Source organism: Ambystoma mexicanum, chromosome 5p (assembly GCF_040938575.1).
Source record: "Ambystoma mexicanum isolate Mex_15411 chromosome 5p, UKY_AmexF1_1, whole genome shotgun sequence".
Taxonomy (NCBI): domain Eukaryota; kingdom Metazoa; phylum Chordata; class Amphibia; order Caudata; family Ambystomatidae; genus Ambystoma; species Ambystoma mexicanum.
This window is the reverse complement of record NC_090930.1, coordinates 132,087,054-132,110,631: the sequence shown is the minus strand read 5'-3', so window position 1 is coordinate 132,110,631 and position 23,578 is coordinate 132,087,054. Positions and strand designations below refer to the sequence as shown.

Genomic DNA, 23,578 nt, shown 5'->3' with positions numbered 1-23,578 from the left:
GAGGTATAACTTGATCGACTATAACCCCAGTCCCTGGTGGAAGCAAACTGGGCATTAGCCGAAGCACCCCGGAATGGGCGAAAGGAGCGACAAGAGCACCCACTCTGCAAGGTCCCTAAGGATTTAGCAGTCTCTGTGTCCTCCTTCATCGATTTTTTTCCCCAAACAAATGCTCCCCCTCACAGGGAATGTCGATAACTTTATAATGCACCTCTGGGCGAAAGTCAGTGCACTTCAGCCAGGCTTGGCGACGAAGCACTACCCCATTGTTAATTTGCTTAAAGCCGGACTCCGCCAGGTCTATGGCAATATTTATACTGTGATTGGAAGCCTCCTCACCTTAACACACCAATAGCATGGCGTCCTTGCGGTGCTGCTCCGGCAGATGTTCCAAAATAGGTGCCAGCCTATGCCACATAGTGTGCCATGATTGCTAAGGAATTTGCTGCTTTCACTGTCATCGCTCCAACAGTCAAAACCTTCTTCCCAAAGGTATCCTGCCTCCTTGAGTAACACACTTGTGCTGACTTCGGGCCTTACGGCTGGCCGCCACCGACACCACCGACTCAGGAGTGGGCTGCGACACTAAGCACTTTGGGGTAGATTCTGGGGCCTTGAATTTTTTCTCAAGCCGACCTTTGACCGCTGGCTCCAAAAACAGATGGCGCATCGTGCGTAGGTCCTCCTGCCACACATGGTCCAGAATAGGCACAGAGGAGACAGCTGTAACGCTCACCTGATTCCCACGGTGGCGCTGGTCTAGGCAGGAAGGTGTCTGCGACTCGAAAAGTGATGTGCAGGACTCGATTGGCTTCTGGGGTCGAACCTCTTCTCACTGTGTGTCAAACTCGAAGGGTGAGGTTTCTGCAGGTGAAAGAATATGGGGGTTAAGGGTCTGGGTTGTTGAATGTCCCTCTCTCTCTCCCTCTCTTCCTAGCTTCTCCGTAGAGCCCCCAGGTCAACGTGCTCACCTTAGATAGGTGAATGCTGGACTCTCCATCTGCGTCTGGTGCAGGGTGCCGTTGCAAGTTCCTTCACTGGTGAAACATAGGCCTCTTGAACTCAGAGGATCGTTACTGTCGTTAACTGCACGAGCGGTGAGTTTCCGGACACCTTTTTAGTCTTTATAGTCTTTAGGTGCGTGGCACGTTAATATTGAACAGGACTCTGTATAATGCTTTTCCCTTTTTGTCTTGCAGGACTCTGGAGATGGAAGATGGAGTGAAGCGCCTGGAAATGAGTAAGTAAATGCAAGCGCTCAAACTGTCTTTTTCCCTTGCTGCTTAGTTCATGCTGAAGAGACGCCGGAGTATTTGCAGGCGTTCTATTGTGACGAGCGCGATGGGCGTAAGTAAATACCTGCCTAATGTCTCTTCTTTTGTCTTCACAGGCGGCGATGCAGAGTGAAGAAATCCGGAATTCGCGGAGTGCCGGTAAGTAATACAATGCTTTTGTCTTCACAGGCGGAGGTGCAGCGTGAAGAAATCCGGAATTCGCGGAGTGCCGGTAAGTAATAACAATGCTTTTGTCTTCACAGGCGGAGGTGCAGCGTGAAGAAATGGCCGCAGCCGATGGATCAGGTGAGTAAGCACTGCGTGTAAAGGTTGCCTTGCTAACCTGTGGTTTCTTGTCTTTGCAGGTGCTGTTGTTGACTGGATACAGGAATGGTAAGTATAATTCTTGCAGGTTCAGGATCGAAAGAAGAAAGGCTGGAACAGACTCGGTGAGCGTTCTGCTGCAGATGAACAATAACGCGAAGCACGTTTCATCTATCGGGTGTGGTTTAAATAGCCTTGGAGTGATGAGGCGTCTTCCTCCACGGCCCCGCCTAGGTAAGAAAAGAGTTCCAGTTCCAGAAGAGTTCCAGTGCTGTATCCAGGGAGTGGAGCTTGCCCCACCCAGGTAAGAAAGTAGTTCCTGTTCACAGAGGACTTCTAAGTGGCTGGTAAGTAAGCAGCATGGTCTGCTGCAGGTAAGTCCACCCAAGCATCTTCATACATAATATGAGCCCGGCGCTTCCAGTGCCGGGACCGATGACTTTGCTGAGTCTGGTGCCACCGGCGCCAGGACAAGGTCCAAAAGGTCCCAGTGGGGACCGGCTGGTGCCTAAGATAACGGTTAGGGGCCTGCTTCCAAGGATGTTGGGCTGTTCCTGACTCCTTGGAAGCAGTGATCATGACAACAGCCTTCCTTCTCTTGCCCATGTGATTGAACAGGAAGCAATCATTTCGCTCTTCCTCGGGCGTCAACCCAAACTCCATACACGCCTTAGACATGATGGCGTGATATGCCCCAATATCATCAGGGGGGGGGGGGGGTGCCGGGTGGGGGGATTGGAGACTGCGCCGTACTCCAAGGCTGGTCCACCTCCCCGTCCGTGTCCCACACATCGTCCCTCATCAGTGACGATGAACCAGTAGACAAGTGCCCTGCGGAACACTGTCGGTCTCAGACTCTGGCAGTTCGCCCTCCTCAGGATAGGACCATGGACGGTCTTCTCTCACCGGCAACCCTGCCAGAGGAGATTTCTGTGGAGGCATACCAGGAACCTCCATCACCGACCCCACCGGGGTCACATTCAGAGGAGGCAACCTTGCATCCAGCTGGCCCAACAACGATTACAGCATGGACAGAACCTTTCGCACTTCCGGTTGACACTGGAGGCAAAGAGATCCACTTGTGGGGTCCCCCAAAGGGTGAAGATCTCCAGGAAAATCTCCTGAGCCAACTTCCACTCGTGACAGATTGTGCTCTGCCTGCTCAGAGCGTCCGCCGTCTCGTTTTCGTCTCCAGCCAGATGAACTGCCAAGATCGAAATTTCCTGCTGGATGGCCCAGAACAAGAGCTGCATCGCCTCCCTGCACAAAGGAAGTGACCCCTGCCCCCCCCTCCCTTTTTGTTGGGGTAGTGCGTGGCCACTGTGTTGTCCGTCAGAATCACATTCTTTCCTCGCACAGTCGGCAGAAAAGCCTTTAGGGCAAGCCTGACGGCCCTCAGCTCCAACAGATTGATATGGAGTCTGGACTCTGATGGAGACCAACGACCGCTGACTGTCAGCTCGTTGACATGAGCTCCCCATCCCATGAGGGATGCGTCCGTCACGATCGTCACCACCGGCCAGGGCAGCCAAAATGGAGTCCCCCTCATCAGATTGCCTTCGACGGCCCACCACAGAAGGTCCAGGGCGACCGAGGGCGGCACCTAAACGGGGTCCGACAACCTGCCGGAGGACTGTGACCACTGAAGCTTGAGGGCCCATTGCAGAGATCTCATCCGCAACCTGGCCTCTGGCACAAGAAGAATGCAGGATGCCATGAGGCTGAGCCACCTCAAGAACTCTAACGCCGGGAGCGTCTGGGCAAGTTGAAACTTGTGCACCATCTGCTGAATGTGAAGAGCCCTTACCTGGGGAGGGAAACACTGCCCCAGGGATGTGTCGAGCACCGCTCTGATTTACTGCAGCCGCTGTGTTGGCGTCAAGTGGGACTTCTTTAAGTTGAGGGGGAAGCCCAGCTTGTGGAGGGAGTGGCAGGTGACGGACAGATGATCCAGGATTTGCTCGGGAGAGCGCGCCCTGATCAACCAATCGTCCAGGTAGGGGTAGACGTGAATCCCCCCCTTTCCTAAGATGCGCTGCCACCACCACCATGAGCTTGGTGAATACCCTCGGGGCGGAGGTCAATCCGAACGGCAGGACCTGAAACTGAAAGTGCGAGTCGCCAACCGCGAACCTCAGGTACTTCTTGTGCTTTGGATGGATCGGCACATGAAAATAAGCGTCCTTGAGGTCGAGACACACCAAACAGTCCTGAAGTTGAAGGGACTGGAGGACTTGAGAAAGAGTAACCATCTTGAACTTGTCCTTCCTGAGGAGCTTGTTCAAACCTGCAAGTCCATGATGGGTCTCAATCCCCAGTCTTTCTTCGAAATCAAAAAATAAGGGGAATATCATCCTTTGTTCCTCTCCGCTACAGGCACCAGTTCTATGGCGCCTTTCTCCAGCAGGGATTGAATTTCCTGCGCAAGGAGCAGATCCGGACTCTTCAAAGAGAGATTCCCTGGTGGATTGTCGCAAGGCCTCTGCCGGAAAGGAAGACAGTAGCCGTGGGCTATGATCTTCAGAACCCACACATCTGAAGTAATGGCACGCCATTCCACAAGATGCTGCGCCAGCCTTCCCGCAACCGGAAAAGCATGGGCCTCATGACTGAGCTGAAGCGGCTGCAGTAGTGCCTGAGAGCAAAGAGGCAACTGCTCGCACGTCCTTGGCACCTCGAGTACCTTGTTTTCCACCTCTGGCACTCCTACGGTAGCCCCTTTGACTTGCAGCTCCTCTCGATTTACTAAAGGACGAGTAATATCGAAAGGAACCTCCTCTCCATTGCTGTCCCCTAGGACGAAAAGGCGGAGGCTGGCGAACTGCAGCGCCAACAACTTCGCTGCAGCTTTGGAGGTCTGCAACATCTCAAGGCTCTCGTCAGCCTTGCTGCCAAAAAGATGGTCACCATCAAAGGGCATGTTGAGGAGCCGGGCTTGCATATCATGAGCAAACCCCGACTTCCGCAACCACGCAAACCTGCATATTACGGTGCTTGCCGCCATGGACCGGCTGACGCAATCAACCATGTCCAGACCCGACTGAACGGATTCACACATGGCATCCTTGCCATCCTGCACAATAGCAAGGAAACCATCCCGTTCCTCCCCCTCGGGAATATGATCAGCCGCTAGGGAAATACAGTTCCACAGAGTGTGCGTGAAATGAGACAAGGCACAAACTGAGTTGGCAGCCTGAAGCGCCAAACCCCCAGAAGAAAATACCTTCTTCGCCCAGCCGTCAAAACGTTTGTCGCCCATATCAGGAGGGATGGTAGGGTACGACGCCTGCTTTGCTGGGGCCGTAGCCGCCTGCACCACCAAACTCTCCGGAGTAGGGTGCCTGGTCAATTAGCAGGGGTCGCCACTTGCTGGGCGATATTTCTTCGGCAAGGACTTTCTCACTGCCGACAGACTCTCCGGAGAAGTCCAAGCCACAGCCACCCTTCTCTGCAAGGCCATATGGAATGGCAGTACCGGGTCAGTTGCTCGAGGATATCGGTCAGATCATCCTGCTGAAAATCCCCAGAGTGGGCAGACCACCCCAGGTAATCCGTGACCCTCGACATCAGGTGCCGATAAAAGGAGTCGGTATGCGTGCCAGGCTCAGGCCTACCAAATTCCACCTCTGGAGAGGTGTTGAGCCCAATGGCGTCATGCAATGACTGCCGCAGGTCCTCAAGCTGGCTATGACCAGAAAGGAGGCCATCAGGAACGTCTGCATGAACCTCACCTTCCTCAGACCCCTCATCCACCTCAGAAATATAATACAGAGGCTGGAAAGAGGGAACTGAAAAAGGAACAAAGACATGTTTTAGCTTAGCCAAAGCCTTTCTGGGGGGTTCCCCATACCACGAGGCATCCCCGACAAAGCCGCCTCGAAAGGCGTCGAGGGAATCAGCATTGACGTCGAGCGCGGCGCCGACAGCTTCGACACAGGCCTCAAGGGAGGAGCCCCAAGCGTGTCTCTCGATAGGCGGGGCCTCGAGAGAGTCCGTCGACGACCTCAGCGCCGCCGGCCTCGAAGACTGCACAGGTTCTCGCGGGCGTCGAGGACCGGGACCTGGAACGGGCATGCCTAGAGCGACCATCCTTGTCCGACCGGGACCTCGAAGGCGCCCAGTGGTCGTGACGACTGCTCGAGCCCGAAGGTGGACGAGCAGTGTCTCTAGCACGGCCACGACCGGCGTCCACAGACGGCGGGGACAGACTGGAGCCCTGCGATTGAAAAATCGCCAACATCTCCTTTCAGAAGGAATCCCATTCCTCAGGAGTGGAATGCTTGTTGGGACAAGCAACCCGCCGACGGGCGGAGTCCTCGGAAGAGGACGGGGAAGGCGACCTGTGACAGCGCTTCCTGGAGTGCCTCGAAGAGGCAGAGTTATGGTGGTACCGACTCCCAGACCGAGAACCCCCAGACTCACGACGACGATGCGGAGAGTCGCCCCTCGAATCGTCCATCAAAAGACCAGTGGAATGCGACTTCCGGGGCTTGGCCACCTTACCGACCGACAGCTTCTTCTTCTTACGCTCCCACAAGGCCTTCGATGTGAGAGATTGGCAGTCAACACAGTCGTCCGTATCATGGTCCTCCCCGAGGCACCAGAGGCAAGCGTTGTGTGTATCCGTCAGCGACATCTTGGACCCGCACACCCGACACTTCTTAAACCCGGACCGGGGGGTGGAAGAAGCCGAAGACGACATGACAAGTAGCAACGAAGAAACAGGTTCTAAGAACCGAAAGAACAGGATTCAGTAGGATCGAGGCGTGTCGAGATCTCCGAAGCGAACACGTTCGCAGAAAAAACGAAACTGAGGCTACGGGCGTCGTGTGTCCTACTTATAACATCCGTTGACGTCGGCTTGACGGAGGCTCTCGAGGACAGCTTATCGACGTCATTGATGCAGGATGCAGAAAGATTTTCCGAAGCAGCACAGCTGTGGTGATTACTGTCGTAGATATGGAATACGTCAGAGGACCCAATCCCCTCGAATGGTCTGTCTGACCATGCTTAGACGAAGAAGTACCCTTCGACAGCTGCTTACTCGAAGATCTACTGCACTTCCCCATCTCCGATGCTGGTACAGCAGAACAATGTTTTTTTAGCCAGAGGCTCAGCCGACGCCGCACAGCGATGCTCCGCAGACTGCACAGGCCGCTCTGAGGAAAGGCTCTGGACTGACCCCAACTCCAAGGCCGGTTATGTGCCCTCATTGAGCCAACAGACCAGCCGCTGATTGCGTTCTTTAAGGGTCTTCTGCGAGAACCCTCAACAAATCTTGCAAGTGTCTGCCGAGTGATGGGGGTAAAGGCAATAGAGGCAATCCATATGGCCGTCACCTTCATACACCTTCAACCCATAAGTCGCACAGGGCCGGAAAAGCCCAAGAAGCCATCTGAATACTACAGTATCAAACGCACGTGCAAAAACACGAAGAACACAAGGTGATCCAAACAGTTCGGAGACGGTTGAAATGTGAAGCGAAACCGCAGGGGTGGGGCTATTTATACACTACCCCCTATTGGTGGGGACTAAGGCACCCAAAAAGGACGTTGATAGGACACTAAAGTGTCAAAGTTTTCCATAGGAAAACGATAGGTTAAAGTGACCGAGGTTCCCGGCCTGACGGGGAATATTCACAGCATGTGAATCCATTAAAGATCCAATGCTAGAGAATTGCAGTGATCAACCAACTTCTTTTGCAAATAAATAACTTTTAAACTCTTATTTTCTTTTCCATGCAAAAGGCCCAATCCTTTAAAAGTCTTTCCCTTATTCTTGGAGCATGAGTGTTCTCAGTGGCAGAAGGTGAGGGCGGGGGGGGAGGGATCTCTAGGGTCTAGTGTCCAACAGGCAGTTCGGGATAGGTCCTTAAGTAGCAAACGTCAGAGTTCCTAATGGAGACTGTTAGACAAAGTAAGTACTTTACTTTAGTTAGTTGTGGGTCCAGGGTCTTGACAGAAGACACCATAGGAGGATTACAGCAGGGGGCCTGGATGCACTGGAAGAGGCCTCCCAATCACAGTTAACACCCCAAAATTACACAGGTATCACAAGATACTTAATAACTAAATACCCAAGCAAGCACAGTACCTCAGTACAGAAGAAGATTTTGCAGCAGGAGGACTTTGGGATCTGCAGCCAGAAACCTGGTAATTGAATTCCCTTATTAAGAAGACAGGACACTGGAAGGACTTTTGCAGCAAGGATCACAGGGAAGGCTCTTGGCAAGGTATTCCTCGCAGCTGGATGCGGTTCGGTGGATTTGGCACCTTTTCAGGAGCCCAGAAGACAAAATATCGCTGGTCGGATTCACGTCGTTCCAAAGGTCCAGCACTCTGGTGAGGGGATTTTCGGGGGGTGGGGTGGGTTGGGGAGAAGGAGGGGTGAATCCTCTTGACCCCTTCCATGAAAGCCTTAATAACTGGTATCTTCCACCATGACACTTTTTGTTGTGACGTAGTGTAGGCTGACAGAGCAGCTAAGTGAACGTTAAGGGAATTAAAAACCAGGCCTGAGTCAAGCAAGTGAGCCAGGTACAATACAATGCGAGTAGGAGAGCAGTCAATGGGGTTGATGCCCTTGGTATTGCACCAGATAAAGAGTTTCCATTTAATGGAATAGCAATATCGGGCGTTAGGTTTTCTCACTTCCTTAAGTATGTCCATGCATCTCTGAGGGAGTTGTAGGTGTCTGAACTCTATGACCTCAGGAGCCAGGCCGCTAAGTTCAATGTTTGCGGGCATGGGTGAAGCGTCTCCCCTTTGTCCTGAGACATGTTGTAAGGGCAAGGTAGTTCACTGGGGGAGATAGAGACATCTCCATCAGATGAGCGAACCAGGGTTGGCGGGCCCACATGGGGGCCACCAATATCATGGTGACTTGTTCCTGGTGCATCTTGTGCACCATCCTGTTGAATAGGGGGAGTTGAGGGATTGCGGGGAGAGCATAACCACATTTCCCTGACCATGTGATCCAGCGTCGTTTCCCCTTGGAGCAGTTCTGGGGGGCACCTGAAGGCATAGTCTTGGCATTGAGTATTCTCCAGAGTTGCGAACAAGTCGATCTCTGTGAAGCCCCATTCTACGAATACGTTGGAGACTATGTCTTTGTGTAATCACCATTCATACTCCATGGGAAGTAGGAAATCTATGCTGAGTACATCTGCCAGAAGATTGAGTTCCCCTGGAACATATTGTGATAACAGGAACATGTGTTTGGGAGCCCACTTCCAAATGTTCTGGGACAGTTGGACAGCCCTGGAGAGTGAGTGACCCAGTTTGTTCAGATAGTACATGGCCGTGGTGCTGTCTGTGAGGATCAGGACCATCTTCCCCTGCAGTTGTGTCTGAAAATCTTTCAGTGGCTTGAATACTGCGAACAGTTCCAACAGGTTTATGTGGTTGGATGCCATGTCTGATGACCAAACTCTGTGTTCTGTCTGTTGAAGCAGGTGAGCTCCCCCTAGGGGAGATGCGTCTGTAGTGACAGTGGCTTCCACTGCGGGGTGGTGAAGGTTTTCCCCTTCAAGCGGTTCTCCCTCGACCACCACCGTAGCGAGAGAACAAGGGCTGGCGAGACAACCACTAGATCGTCCCATTGTCCGCTGGCCTGACACCACTGGCTGTTGAGCCACCCCTGCATTAGACGCCTGCAGAAAACGTGCGCGCGGAACCAAATAAATGCACAACACCATCATTCCTAGCAGTCGCATAGCCTTGCGTACCGTCACCTTTCGACTGGCTACATAATGAGGGATCTGAAACAGTATGTTTTGGACCCTGTCGTTGGAGGGGAAAACGAGGCCGTCCTTTGTTCGAATTAGAGCCCCACTTGACTGGGGTTTAAGCTGAACTTCTTGTTGATGGAGAATCCCAGGCTGAATAAGAGGTCTATCGTCTTCTGGGTATTTGACAGGCATGTTTTGTAAGAATCCCTCGTTATGACTGAGCCAGTCATCGAGATAAGGATAAATCGGGATGGATAACCTGCACAGATGTGCTGCTGCCACTGCCAGTACCTTTGTAAAGGCCCTTGTTGCTGAGGCTATGCCGAAGGGTAGTACCTTGAACTGATAGTGCTTGTCTTGTATTATGAATCTGTGGTATTTTCCATGCGCCAGCAACATTGAAATATGAAAGTATGCATCTTTCATGTCCGAAATTGCCATGTAATCCCCCTGTGTGAGCAGGGTTATTACTTCCTATGGCGTGGCCATACAAAACTTTTGGGGCTTGACAAATTTGTTCGCTGGGTGAAAATCTAGTACAGGCCGCATGGTGAGATCCTATTTGGGTTCAATGAAATACACTGAATAAATACCCTTGTTTACCTGTAGAAGAGGCACGACTTCAATGGTGCCCTTTTCCTGCAGGGTCTCTGCTTCTTGTCGCAGGATGCGCAGATGTTCTGGCGTTAGGTCTCTTGCTCATGGAGGTCTGAATTCGGGGGACTGGGCAAATTCTATACAGTACCCGTGGGCAATGGTCTTGAGTACCCACTGGTCTGTAGTTATCCCCTCCCATGCTTGAAGAAATGTTAGCCGACCCACGACTGGGGAGGCATGGGAGGGGACCCGGATCTGCGGGTCATTTTTGCCTGAGGCCGGTGAGCCTCGAGGGGTAGAATTCCGACCCCTTCCTTTGCCACGTCGTTGGTCTCTTGGGGGATACGGGATGGTGTATGTGTTGGCTCCTTGGGTAGAGGACCAATTATTTCCTGAACTGTATTGGTTCCAGAAAAACATTGACCATGAAAGGAACGTATAGACCTGCTCCCCCTCCTCGGAAAAGGCCTGTGGGTGTTCTGATCCAGGGTCTCGAGGGTGTCATGCCCTAAACCGGATTGCCTCTTTAGGAGGGTACCTTGAGCCAAGGATCTGCTAGCTGTCTCTGCCGCATCCAATGTATTCTTAAGGATACTCCGATTAACCTACCTGCCTTCAGTCACTGTGGAGAGCAGGCAAGCTTGCAGTGGTTCAGGGACTTCTTGAAGATTCTCCTGTAGCATGGCCCTGAAGATTCTCCTGTAGCATGGCCCATTGTGCATCGGCATAGCTGGCCAACAGAGTTGCATTATTTGCAATGCAAGTGGAAAAAGCTGCAGCCACCGTGACACTTTTCCCTAGAGCATATCATTGTACACTCCTTGTCAGGGGGGTGCCTCCCCAGTTCTCGTCCTGGTTGTTACTACCAGTGAATCTGGAGTAGCATCAACCCTGATGTAAAGGAGGTTAGAGGGGGCAGGTCGAAACAATTTTTCTACCCTAAGATTTACTGCTCTAGTTAGGGCAGGCATCCATAAAGAAGGGGCCAACCTCTTCTTGATCGAATTTAACAGAGGAATAGCTTGGCTGGCCGGTGGTTTTTCTTTTCGGATGTACTTCACAAAATCAGCTTCTGGAACAGCCTCCTGGGCAGCAATATGGAAATGTTCAGCTGCTTTCCTTAATATAGCGCTGAACGCCATTTGGTCGTCGACCGGGGAGGCATGTCGAGTGGGTGTGGTTGGGGGGGGAAGAGTCCAAGCAGAAGGCATCAGGTTCTGGAGTTGGAGTAGGTGACTGCCAAGGCTGAGTATCAATTGGGTCGGGATTGTCTCGCGAACCCTCTGTGGAGTACAAATGACCGTCCTCTGTGTCATTTTACCTTTGTCATGAGATCTTTTTTCCAGTTCTCTTCAGAAATTGATGGATTGAATAATATCCCTAAATATCAAATTTCTTTCACACTTTCCAGTGTCTGGGAGCCTATCCGCCATTTAAAATCTTTTATTGTGACTTTTTTTCCCCTCCAATTGGTATGATTTTGGATTTCTTGGCGTTCATTATTAGGTCATTGTTTTCCATGTAGGTTTGTAGTCCGTCTAATAGATGTTGTAAGCCTATTTCAGTTTGATTTAAAAGCACCAAGTCATCGGCATAGCATATTATTGAAACTTCTGTGCTATTTAGTCTTGGGGGATGATGATTTATGTGCATCAGTTCTTCTGGAAGGTCAGCAATATATAGTTTGAAAAGCATTGCCGCCAACGGGCACCCTTACTTGACTCCTCTGTTTGATTTTATTTTTTTCGACAGGTCTCCTTGGATATTTAGTCTTATTGTGGTTGTGGTATTCTTATGCAGTTACATTATTGGTTGTAGTAATGAGTCTGGGCACTGCCATTTTTTTAATTTCTCCCAAAGATTATTACAATTGACTCCATCGAACGCTTGCCTTAGGTCTATAAAAGGCAAGGTGGAGTTTTTCTTTGGACTTTATCGTGTTCAATTTTATTAAGGATAACATGAACAGGTTGAGTTCTGTCCCTGTGGCATTGGCGGGAGAACTAGATTCGGCCTGCAACATTCCGTAGGCCGCCCACCGCATAACATAGCGATCCTTCAGTGTCTTCGAATGCAGGGCTTGCAAGCCACACAAACCGTCTTGTCATAATTAAGGGGCAAACACCGATTACACTTCCAGTGTTTATCATTCCTGGGACATTTGCCCTTACAAGAAGGACAAAACCTAAACGGAGTCCTCTCCATTGCAGAGGAAACAAATAGTGACAAAAGACCCAGGGAACAAAGAGGAAAGGGAAAGGAATTCTTAGAAAAGGAATGTTTGATCCAATCCCTTTCCGTTACATTGTTATTTAGCCTACTTTGTTGGTTTAGGGACTGTTCATTAAGCAAAATCCATAAATATCTTTTTTGCTGTCCTAGTGCTTTAATCATCATTTCCCCTTGTTCACGTTGTTTCTGAAAGCCCTTAAGCCAATTTTTATACTGTTTTTTTTTCTTTATTTGTTGTCCTCTTTCAAGTGGCTCTGTAACTTTCTTCTTTATTTCCTGAATGTCTTTTTTCAGAAGCGTTTTCCTTATTCCCACTTGTATGCTGGATTGGTATTTTGGCTCAAGATACAGAAATTTAATTCCCGTATTCTTCGTTGTGTAGGAATTCAATAACCATTCGTACGAGGTGTCATCGCCGGCTTCTCTGTTGACTTTCTGGCATGCGTCAGTTATCTTTTGGATGTCGGTTTTCTTTAGTCTCAATCTATTACAACCGTGATTTACTTCCAATTGGCAAGTCTGTTTTACTTGTTCTTTTAGGGAGGTCATGGTCATTTTTATGATGTTGTGGTTGCTGGCCTGCTGTGGTAGAATTTCAAGGCAGTGTATTTGATCTATGTTATCCTTTGATATAGTCTATTGTTGATTTGTGGATTTCATTTTGCCAAGTGTGTTTCCCGGGGATATCACCCGTTGTTTGGCCATTTGGCATGAAGAGGTTGTGGATACAGATGCCATTTCGAGGTGTTGCTTTTTCCATCGTTTATTTTTTCTAGACAAGGTACCCCATGTTTGTCCAGACATTTAATATTTAAATCTCTGAACACTATCATTATTGGTTTTCCTTTTCATAGTTCTGCGTCTCTTATTAGTTCCATCATTAGGTGTAGGATCGTTGTGGATTTTATTCTGACTGTATTCTAGTATATGTTTAGTATCATAACTGTTTTATCTGCCAGTTGTACCAGGGCCCATTGAATACAGGGGTTGATATTTCCATGCTCTATAATTTTAACATTCAAACCCTGTTTGATCATGATCAGTTCACCTGAGCATGGTCTTCCTTTCAGGCCTTTGGTTCCTAGATTGAAGATCACTTCATGACTATCACTAGTTGGAGATTCCAGTAACCAAGTTTCCTGTACACATATAATGGTTGCATTCCTTAGATTAATGTCTGGATTATTTAATAGGTGTACATGACCCCTTGTGTTCCATGATATCAAATAGTCAAGGTCTTCCTCCTCGTCTTTTATTTGTTTACCTTTGTTTACAGTTGCTAATGTTTTTGCTATTGGTTTAAACCATATACATAACAAAGAACAAGTTACTTCTTACCTTGTAACGTTCTTTCGACGGGATGTTCCTCCGACGTATTCCTCATCTTGGATATATCCTTCCAGCTCTGCTGGCCTCGGAAATTTTTTTTCTCTAGAGGGCGCTGCGCATCGACGTCCCTCGAGTCGATGTCCCTCGACAGCCGCCGTATCGACGCTCGACGTCATCCTGCCTATAAAGGCCGCGCGCAGCGTCCGTTGCTCAGTTCCGTTTTGTAGCCCACAGTATTACTGTCTGGACTAGACTAATCACCCTGAAGGAGCGTAAGCTGCAACAACAAGGGAAGTAGAACTGCAGGGATGGATGGGAGGGTCGATGAGGAATACGTCGGAGGAACATCCCGTCGAAAGAACGTTACAAGGTAAGAAGTAACTTGTTCTTCGAAGGGATTGTGTCCTCCGACGTATTCCCCATTTTAGATAGGCTCCCATAGCAGTATTCTATATTCGGAGGAGGGAGTACTGACTTCACGCTGTCTTCTATTGATGAATAGAATGCAGTACAGCCCTTCCAAACCTAGTCTCTTTACTGGAGGAGGAATCCAGATTGTAAAAACGTGTAAAGGTATGGACAGACGACCATGTAGCGGCCGCACATATGTCTTTAACCGGCACGCCTCTTTTGAGGGCCGATGAAGCTGCAATACCTCTGGTCGAATGAGCCCTAAGGTTTTGAGGGGCTCTTTCCCTGCCAGTTTATAACATTCCAGAATGGCTAGAATGATCCATCTGGAAATGGTCTGCTTAGTTATTGGTAACCCCAGCTTGTGACCTGCATAACCTACAAACAGCTGGTCTGCCTGTCTTATCCTGGCTAGTCTACTAATGTAAAAACTTAAAACCCTCCTAGGGTCTAGTCTGTGTAACCTCTCTTCCTCTTTCCCTGGGTGAGGAGGAGGATAGAAAGATGGTAGGGTAATCTTCTGAGTGATATGGAATTCAGAAACCACCTTTGGGAGGAAATTAGGCTTCACTTGCAGGACAACTTTGTCTTTGTGAAAGATTGTATGAGGGGGTTTACAAGAAAGCTTGTAATTCGCTCACCCTTCTAGCAGATGTAAGTGCTATTAATAAAACAGTTTTAAGGGTAAGGAATCTTAACGAACAAGAATGGAGAGGTTCGAAAGGTGTACCCATCAGGAAAGTTAGTACTAAGTTTAAATCCCATAGGGGAACTTGGAATGGTCTTGGGGGATAAACATTGGTTAACCCCTTTAGAAACTGTATTACCAAGGGTAATTTGAAATAGGATGGTTCTTCCGCAGTACGCTTAAAGATAGATAGCGCTGCGAGATAGCCCTTAATGGTGCCAACTTGAAGGCCTGAATTTGCCAAATATAGTAGGAAGGACAAAACCATTGGTGTACCACATGAAAATGAGTCGATATTCTGTTCTCTACACAGCTGCAAAATCTGTTCCAACGGCAGCGGTATAAAGACTTTGTTGCTAGCCTCCTTGCCGAAAGCAACACCTCCATATCATCATCAGGGAGGTCCCAATCCTTGTACCTCAGCCGTTCAGAAGCCAAGCGTGAAGGTTGAGGGTTTTGATGTCTGGATGGAGAACCTGACCTCCCTTCTGTGAGAGTAGGTTCTCTCTGAGAGGAAGTCGAATTGGAGGGCAGATGGACAAGTCTAGAAGGTCCGGGTACCACGTTCTCCTGGCCCAATTCGGGGCAATTAGGATCATGGTTCGCCGGAATCTTCTCAACCTCCTGATCATTTGAGGAATGACAGGGACCGGTAGGAACGCGTACAGAAGCGGAAACTCCCAGTCCACTATGAACGCGTCTCCCAGAGCTCCTCTCGGAGGAAATTCCCTTGAGCAGAACAGGTCGCATTTCCTGTTTAGGCTGGTGGCGAACAGATCTACCTGAGGGGTTCCCCAAAGGGCGAAGATCTCTTGAAGGACTTCCTGAGCTAGCTCCCACTCGTGGGAGACTGTGTTCTGCCTGCTCAGAGCGTCCGCTGTCAAGTTCTTCTCTCCGGCTAGGTGAACTGCCGATAGAGAGATTCCTTCTTGGATTGCCCAAAACCAGAGCTGCATCGCCTCTCTGCACAGGGGTAGTGATCCTACGCCTCCTCTTTTGTTGAGGTAATGCATGGCCACCGGGTTGTCCGTCATTATTAGGACGTTCTTCCCTTGTACAGCTGGCAGGAAAGCCTTCAACGCAAGTCTGATGGCTCTCAGCTCTAACAGGTTGATGTGTAGTCTGGACTCCGATGGAGACCAACGACCGCTGATGGTCAAGTCGTTGGCGTGGGCTCCCCACCCCATGAGTGAGGCATCCGTGACTACTGTTATCTCCGGCCAGGGTTGCCAAAACTGTTCTTTCAGAATGTTCTCCTGACAGGCCCACCACTGAAGGTCTCGAGCCACCCTGCCGGGAACCTGAAGAAGATCTGTCATTCTCCCTGAGAATTGTGACCACTGAGTCCTCAGTGCCCACTGGAGGGATCTCATTCTCAGGCGAGACTCTGGCACAAGGAAAATGCAGGATGCCATGAGGCCTAGCAACCTCAAAAAGTCGAAGGCTGGGAGACGTTGGGCATGCTGGAACTTGGTAACCATCTGTAGAATATCTTGAGCCCTCACCTCTGGTGGCGAGGCTTTTCCCAGGGAAGTATCCAGGATCGCTCCTATGAACTGGAGTCTCTGCGATGGTATCATTTGTGACTTCTTTAAATTGAGGGAGAAGCCCAGTCTGTGAAGGAAATGGCACACGTGATTTAGCTGGATCCGAGCTTGCTCCGGAGAAACAGCCCTGATCAGCCAATCGTCCAGGTAGGGGTAGACGTGAATCCCTTCCCTCCTTAGACTTGCAGCCACTACCGGGGCGGAGGTCAGCCCAAATGGCAGTACTCTAAATTGATAGAGAGAGTTGCCAATTGCGAACCTCAGGTATTTCCTGTGTTTGAGATGGATAGGCACATGGAAATAAGCGTCCTGAAGGTCCAGAGATACCAACCAGTCCTGAAACTGAAGGACCTGGAGGATCTGAGAAAGAGTGACCATCTTGAATTTGTCTTTTCTGAGGAATTTGTTCAATTCTCGCAAGTCCAAGATGGGTCTCAGTCCTCCGTCTTTCTTCGGAATGAGAAAGTAAGGGGAGTACCAGCCCTTGCCCCTCTCCGCTACAGGTACCGGTTCTATGGCACCTTTCTCTAGCAGGTCCAAAATTTCCTGCAAGAGGAGCGGATCTGGAGCTTTCTGAGAGCTGATCCCCGGTGGATGACTCTGAGGTATACGTAGGAAAGGCAGGCAGTAACCTTGGGCGACTGTTTCCAATGCCCAAGCATCTGACGTGATAGCCTGCCATACCGTCAGATGTTGAGTCAACCTGCCTCCTACAGGTGTCCTGTGAGGGGAGTCCTCAGAGTGGTTTTGGGGCGGCTGATGCAGATGCCGATGGTAAAGAGGCACCAGCTGTTGCTGCGGCTTTAGAATATCTACCCCGTCCACCTCGGGTAGTTCTTCTTTGACCCCTTTGAGCCGGTCGTCCTCTACCTCTTCCGAATGCGGAGTAGAAGCGAAAGGACTTGCCCCTCGCAGAGGTTCCTGTGGGACGAAAAGGAGTCTGACGGATTGCAGCTCCTAGGGATTTTGCTGCAGCTTTTGAAGTTTGCAGTATCTCTAAACTGTCATCCGCCTTTTTCCCGAACAAAGAAGAGCCATCGAATGGCATGTTCAAGAGCCTGGCTTGCACATTTGGGCAAAACCCGACTTTCTCAACCAAGCGAATCTCCTGGTTGATGTACTTGCCGCCATTGCTCTGCTGATACTGTCAGCCGAATCAATGCCCGTCTGGAGGGATTCGCACATAGCGTCTTTACCGTACTGTATAATATTCAGGAACGCATCCCTTTCTTCTCCCTCTGGGATGCAGTCAGCCGCTGTAGAAGCACACTCCCAAAGTGTATGGCTGGACCTAGCAAGGGTGCAAGTAGCATTAACAGACTTTAATGCCATGCTACATGCTGAAAAGACTTTCTTTGCCATAGCATCATATTTTTTATCGTCCCTGTCCTGTGGGACTGTAGGATAAGCCGTCTTGACATCGGTAGAGGATGCTGCTTGTACCACCAGACTTTCTGGGGATGGATGTTTAGACAAAAACTCTGGGTCTGTGGAAGATACCCTGTACTTTGCAGACACAGTTTTTTATTTACTGCTGGTATTACATCTGGGGTTTCCCAGTTTGTCATGATCTTTCTCTGAAGAGCTTTATGAAAGGGCACCACAGGATCCTCTTGTGGGCCTTTGTCGAGAATATCCGTGAGGTCATCTTGCTGGAAAGATTGTGAAGGTGCAGACCACCCCATGAACTCTGTAATCCTGGCCATTAAGGCTCTGTAGGGGGTTTCAGCATGCTCCCCCGGGTCTGGCTTAGCAAAATCCACCTCAGGGGAAGTGTCTAACCCACTTGCCTCATGTAAAGAATCATGAAGATCCTTTAATCTGCGCTCTTCAGAGGAAAATTCCTCTCTAACTGGGGTTACAGGTCCCTGTAACTCAAATGTGTCTTGTTCAGACAAATCACCCTCTTCTAAAATTGAGGATATAGTTCTCAATTGTTCTGAACTCATAAAGGGAGTAAATCCCATTTCCAAGGCAGAGGGTGCCGAACTTGTCATTATTGGCCTCGAAAAGGTCGATGTCGTCGACGCCGACGTCGAAGGCTTCGAGCGTGGCGTCGAAAACAGAAGTGGAGGCCTCGAGGACCTCGACAGAATTGGAATTCTACTCGACAATATCGACGTCGAGGGCCTGGGGATAGTCACTGGATGTGTGGTCACTGTGACTTTTCTTGGCGTCCACGCCTGTGTCGAGGCCGGCGTCGAGTCGACAGACCTGTGTGTCGAAGGTCCCTTCGACAACGGCGTCGAAGACATCGACCTCGCCGGAACCTTCGTCGACAGCGTCGACGGAACCTTCGAGGAAGGTTTGGAGGCCATAGTCCTGCTCGAGGGTTCGAGACGCGCTCGAGAGGTTTCTTTCGCCGGGTACTGCGACTTGCGGCGTTTTTGACCCTCGGGTCTTTCGACCAGAGCATCGCTCTCGGCAGTCTTCGAGGGGGTCGAGGCTGCTTTCTCGAAGACGCTCATCATATTTTTTCGGAATTCCTCCCATTCAGCCCGGGAACTATGTTTCGTGGGGCAAGGGATTCTTTTTGGCGAAACAGAGGAAGAGGAAGACGGAGAAGGGGATCTTCGACGTCTCCTCTTCGAGTGCGTCGATCTCGAGGAGTGATGAGACCCACTCCGAGACCTGGAGCGCGAATGGTGACGAGGAGACGAATGTCTCGACTTCGTCGACGAAGAAGAAGCTTTAAAAGTCTTACCTTTCTCCAGCTTCCCCCTACGCTCCTTCAGGGCCTTAGCTGTCATGGACATACAGTCCTCGCATTCCGAACAATGGCGTTCAGCTCCCAAGCACCACAGACAATTTCTGTGAGGATCGGTCAACGACATCTTTTTCCCACAATCTCGAAATTTTTTGAAGCCGGATCGAGGAGTTGTCGGTTCCGACGAGGAAGCCATCGAGTACGGATCGAATAACTCGAGGTAAATAGGATTAATCTGACTAAGAACTGAGCAACAGTATTCCGAGGCACTGAGTAAGCGCGGAAAAACGGAACTGAGCAACGGACGCTGCGCGCGGCCTTTATAGGCAGGATGACGTTGAGCGTCGATACGGCGGCTGTCGAGGGACATCGACTCGAGGGACGTCGACGCGCAGCGCCCTCTAGAGAAAAAAATGTTCCGAGGCCAGCAGAGCTGGAAGGATATATCCAAGATGAGGAATACGTCGGAGGACACGATCCCTTCGAAAGAACTGTTACTAACAGAGTTTAAACTGTGAACTTAATGGCCATCGTAGTCGCTTTTACAAATATTCTTTTCAATGAAATGGTTTGTCATTGAATTCATTTTAAATCATTGTTTATCGAATGCTGAAAAGTTGCATACTTTGTATTGCTTTCACACTAAAATGAAGATTACTTTTCCGGGACTGTGTAGAATTGGAGACTTGAGGATATTAGCCAGTACAGAACATGGCTGTTTTCTTTTGAGGTGTCCCCAAGCAGCACCAAAGAAACACAAATTGTAGCTGCCTATAGAGGAACTGCATTCCTGTAGAGAGCAAACAGGCCTAGGTTCTTTATCAAGATGCATTTTCTGTCTGCCAGTTCTTGCTTTCCCTACTACCATATGTTATTGAGCACTTTCATCAAAGCGCTAAACGAAATGACAGAAAAACCGTAAAATAATGATGGAGTTGATAACAAATTAATCAAACAGGAGAGAGCGAGAGAGAGAGAAAGAAAAAGAGAAAGAGAAACAGAGAGAAAGAAAGAGAAAGAGGATGACGAATGAATGGAGAGGGGTTAGATAGTTCCAATGTTTCGGAGCGATGAGGAAAAAAGGAGAAACGGCAGGATGCATGGGGGTTCTGAAAACAAAACTAGTAGGAATTGGTTTTAGGAACGAAGAGAACGACCGAGGGTATGGAAAGAAATGAGAGAAGGGGAAAAAAAGAGTGGAACAAGACCATGGATGCCTTTGTAGACAATAGAAAGTGAAAGATGATATGAGCATGAAAGAGTAGAAGCGAAATAGATGTTAATGTTAAAGGACATTTGTACCGTGCACTATCACCACCGGAGTGGTCCCCTGGCGCTCTGAAAAAGGGGAGGAGAGGGGATGGGTTAGTGGGAATAAGCTGGAAAAGTGCAAGAGAGCAGTGATGTGCTGTTGGCAGCCTCCACCCGGTGGGTCCGTCGGCTGGGCTTGGGGTGTTTTATGGTCCGTAGTCGTCGTGTGCTGTTGTGCAAGTCTATGTGTGGTTTGTTTTGTTGTTGCATTGTTGTGAAGTTTGTGTGGATTGCTGCGTTTAAGGCTTGTGGTTGTGTTTGGTTATAGTTTGAGAGGTGTATGCAGAGGGATGGAATTGTTAGTTGGTTGGTTAGTTGGCATTGCTGTCCTTGCAATTGTGGGATTCCATCTAGGTCCGGTACATGCTAACAGTCACATTTCTATCCAGATGCCGCGCAAGCCAGGTTCACAATTCTAAGTGTGGTGCATGCTAGGAATGACGGGTTGCATAGGCAAAGGGAATTTCCCAACATGATGTGGAGGTCAGAGACTAGCATCTCAAGGCAGGTGATGAAATGGCACTTGTTCCAGGAAGCACCATCGCTGTTCGATAAAGAGCAATGATTATGCTCACCAGATGCCTTCCTTGCGTTTGTTGTTCTGGCACCAACGTTCCCATTTCCTACTTCCATCAGTTTAAACGGAGCAAAAAGGATTCTTGCGCAGAGCATGAGAGCAGAGGCGAAAGGCCCCTTTGTTAATGCCGAACCCTTCAATGGTGGAAAGGGAGGCAATGACCCCAAAAAGGGAGGCAGGCTGGTGAATACGCACCCAAGATCCAGTGCCTTCTGGATTAAGCTGCCCATCACAGTATAATCAGGAGATGAAAATGTTGTTTAATTGTACATTTCGGCAATTGTGCAAGCAGTGTAGAAAGTCTTTAGAGGGGATGCCATCATGCTCACAAAATAATCAGTCTATGAACAATGCAATATCAATAGTTATCACCGATCCCCCCACTGAACCCAACCAAGTGCTTAGAAGCCTCACGTAACCATGCTAAAAGTACAAGTGACCTTTCTTTCTGTGGCTACCTAGTTAAACAAATAAATGCCATCATTTTAGATGGGCAGGTGAATCCTGGTGGGATGTAACCCAATGGCCTTCATGTTACATATTTCTGAAGCAGGCCCATCAATTTACAGAGCCATCTTTAAAAGCCAGTCTCCGATTACTGATGCTGGTAGGGGGAAAACACAGGATCATCCCAAACAGCACTGCAGATTACAATAACAGATGTGGGAAAGCATGCTGCATCTGACTCATAAGCCATCACTCACCAACTCCTGCAGCCGTCTCTTGCTCATGCCCTTGCGCTCCAGCTGCTTTTCGATCACCTTTGCATTTTGCGCATACGAGTCTGCCACCTCCCTCTGCAAAACAAACACATCATGTGTACATTAGACAATGTACTCTAGTCCAAATAGGAGGCAGATGCTTCACTAATGTAAACTCAGAGAGCAAATTCATTAATTCCAATGTATTTGCCACGGCAGCATTGCTCCGGGGCTACATGCAGACGAAACAGTACCGAATTTTGGGAAGTTTAGAATACTATTAAATAGAAAAAGAAAGAACACATTGAATCAGACTAAAGCGACCAGGGAAAGGTTCACAGAGTAGATGTTTTTCAAAAAGCTACACTGCACGTCAATGTAGAGCCAGCACAAACAGTTAGATGCAATAAACAAGGACTCGAGAGCAAAGTGTAAAAGGTATGCATCAAAAGTAGACAAAGAAGTGTTGAAATGTGGGCAGAAGTAGGAAAATCAGTAAAAAAGGATTACAAATAAAAACACAGGCTAAAACAACCATGAACAAGCATTAACAAAAGATTTTTTTTAAAAAACAGTACCGATTCACTGGAGACCAGTCCAACTTGCCATCAATAACAGCAATACTGGAATGATCCGTGTTAACATCTAGAAACTGGACTTCCAGAATGAATTTGTGGTGGTCCATTTTTCTATGCCATTTGTTTACCAACAACATTTGAAGTGTGTGCTCCCATAAAATGGAGGGTTTGCGAAGTACGCTTCTTCGGGTACTTCACTAGCTCTGTTTAATTGCTGCCAAAAGGGCCTTGGTTCCTGGCATGGCAGGAGTAATGAAAGCACGAGGCGATCTACATGAGGCGAGTGGGAAACCTTGACCAGGTCAATACAAAATGAGTTTTGGCAATAAGCACACCCCACGTGCAGAATTACTAACCATGATTGGAGATATAAAAAAAAAAAACACCGGCAGAATTAAAACAATTCCTCAACACATTTATGAACTCCCATGTATATGGCAGTGCCATACAAATAAGTCAGATAAAATGCCTGTATTGAAGAAAAATTGTGAAATTTGAAAAATGAATGTAAATCTGGAGCTGCCAATGTGTTGCAGACACTTACTCCCACTCATCTCCACACGTACAATTAGTTTAAGCCTTCTGGTTTTTTGTAGCAGGGCGGCATCCATCTACTCTAGCGCCATTCTCTTGATGCAGACTTGGGTAAATGCTGCTACATCACGTACGATGAATATTGGCCTGACCAACAATGCAATATGTTACTTTGCCTTTTTAAGTTTTAGCTTAACGGCGACGTACCGACACGCAGTAGAGCAAAACATAAAAAAACATTACCTTCAGGGCGATTCAGGTTCTCTTGTTCTTAGATGTCCCGCCTTTATAAAAGTTGCAAAGGAGCCTGCTCCCTGTCGCAGGTCCAATAAGCACAATGTAGCTATTGAATTTAAAACCCCTGATGCACGTGCCTCCCATCCTACACCAAGGTAGTGTGCCAGCATATAACCAGTCTCTGATGCCCTCCCACCCGTTGCAATGCTTTTAAGCCGAGACGTAGGTGGCAGTTGTGAGGGTGCGAGATCTATGGGCTAAGTAAGAGTACCTGAATAACATTGAATAGAATTGCGCATTACTCTTACATGCAGACACTCACCCTACATCGCACCTTGCTGGGACAGATTACTCAAAGAATCTACTAGGAAGGTGTGGCCTCAAGTGAAAAGGTTTCACAGGAACTCATGGCCAAAAGAGGCACGTGGTCAGGGAAACAAAATCCAGGGTAAAGGGTTTGCAAAACACATGGGGCGTTAGGCCAAGTGGCTGCCCTACAAATGGGGACATGCATTTGGAAAGCTGCAGCTAGTGCTGTAGCTCTGGAGGAATGCACTCGCTCATGAACAGGAAGACCAGGCAAAGTGTACGCTTTTGAAATTGACATTTTTTTATTTTTATTTTTGCAATTTATTTCAGCGCACAAACGCTGAGGCAGTAAGGCGCTAGTTGCAGAAAGTGCAGGGTACATTGGAGAAGTGCAAGACTACGCATATGGTTACAGACGTGAAGAGGTGTGTGTACAGAGACTGGCAAAGCATCACCTCAGGTTACAGGGGCCTACATCAGATAGAATATGAGT

At 48.9% G+C, this 23,578-nt stretch overlaps 1 protein-coding gene across 1 annotated transcript in view; it reads right to left on the bottom strand.

The window, feature by feature from the left end:
- STEEP1 (STING1 ER exit protein 1) overlaps positions 1–23,578 on the bottom strand; it is a 186,705-nt gene that overhangs the window by 5,679 nt on the left and 157,448 nt on the right. Inside the window, exon 6 of the mRNA XM_069612525.1 lies at positions 21,431–21,523. Within this exon, the coding sequence (XP_069468626.1) occupies positions 21,431–21,523 (93 nt within the window). The remainder of the gene's footprint in view (positions 1–21,430; positions 21,524–23,578) is intronic.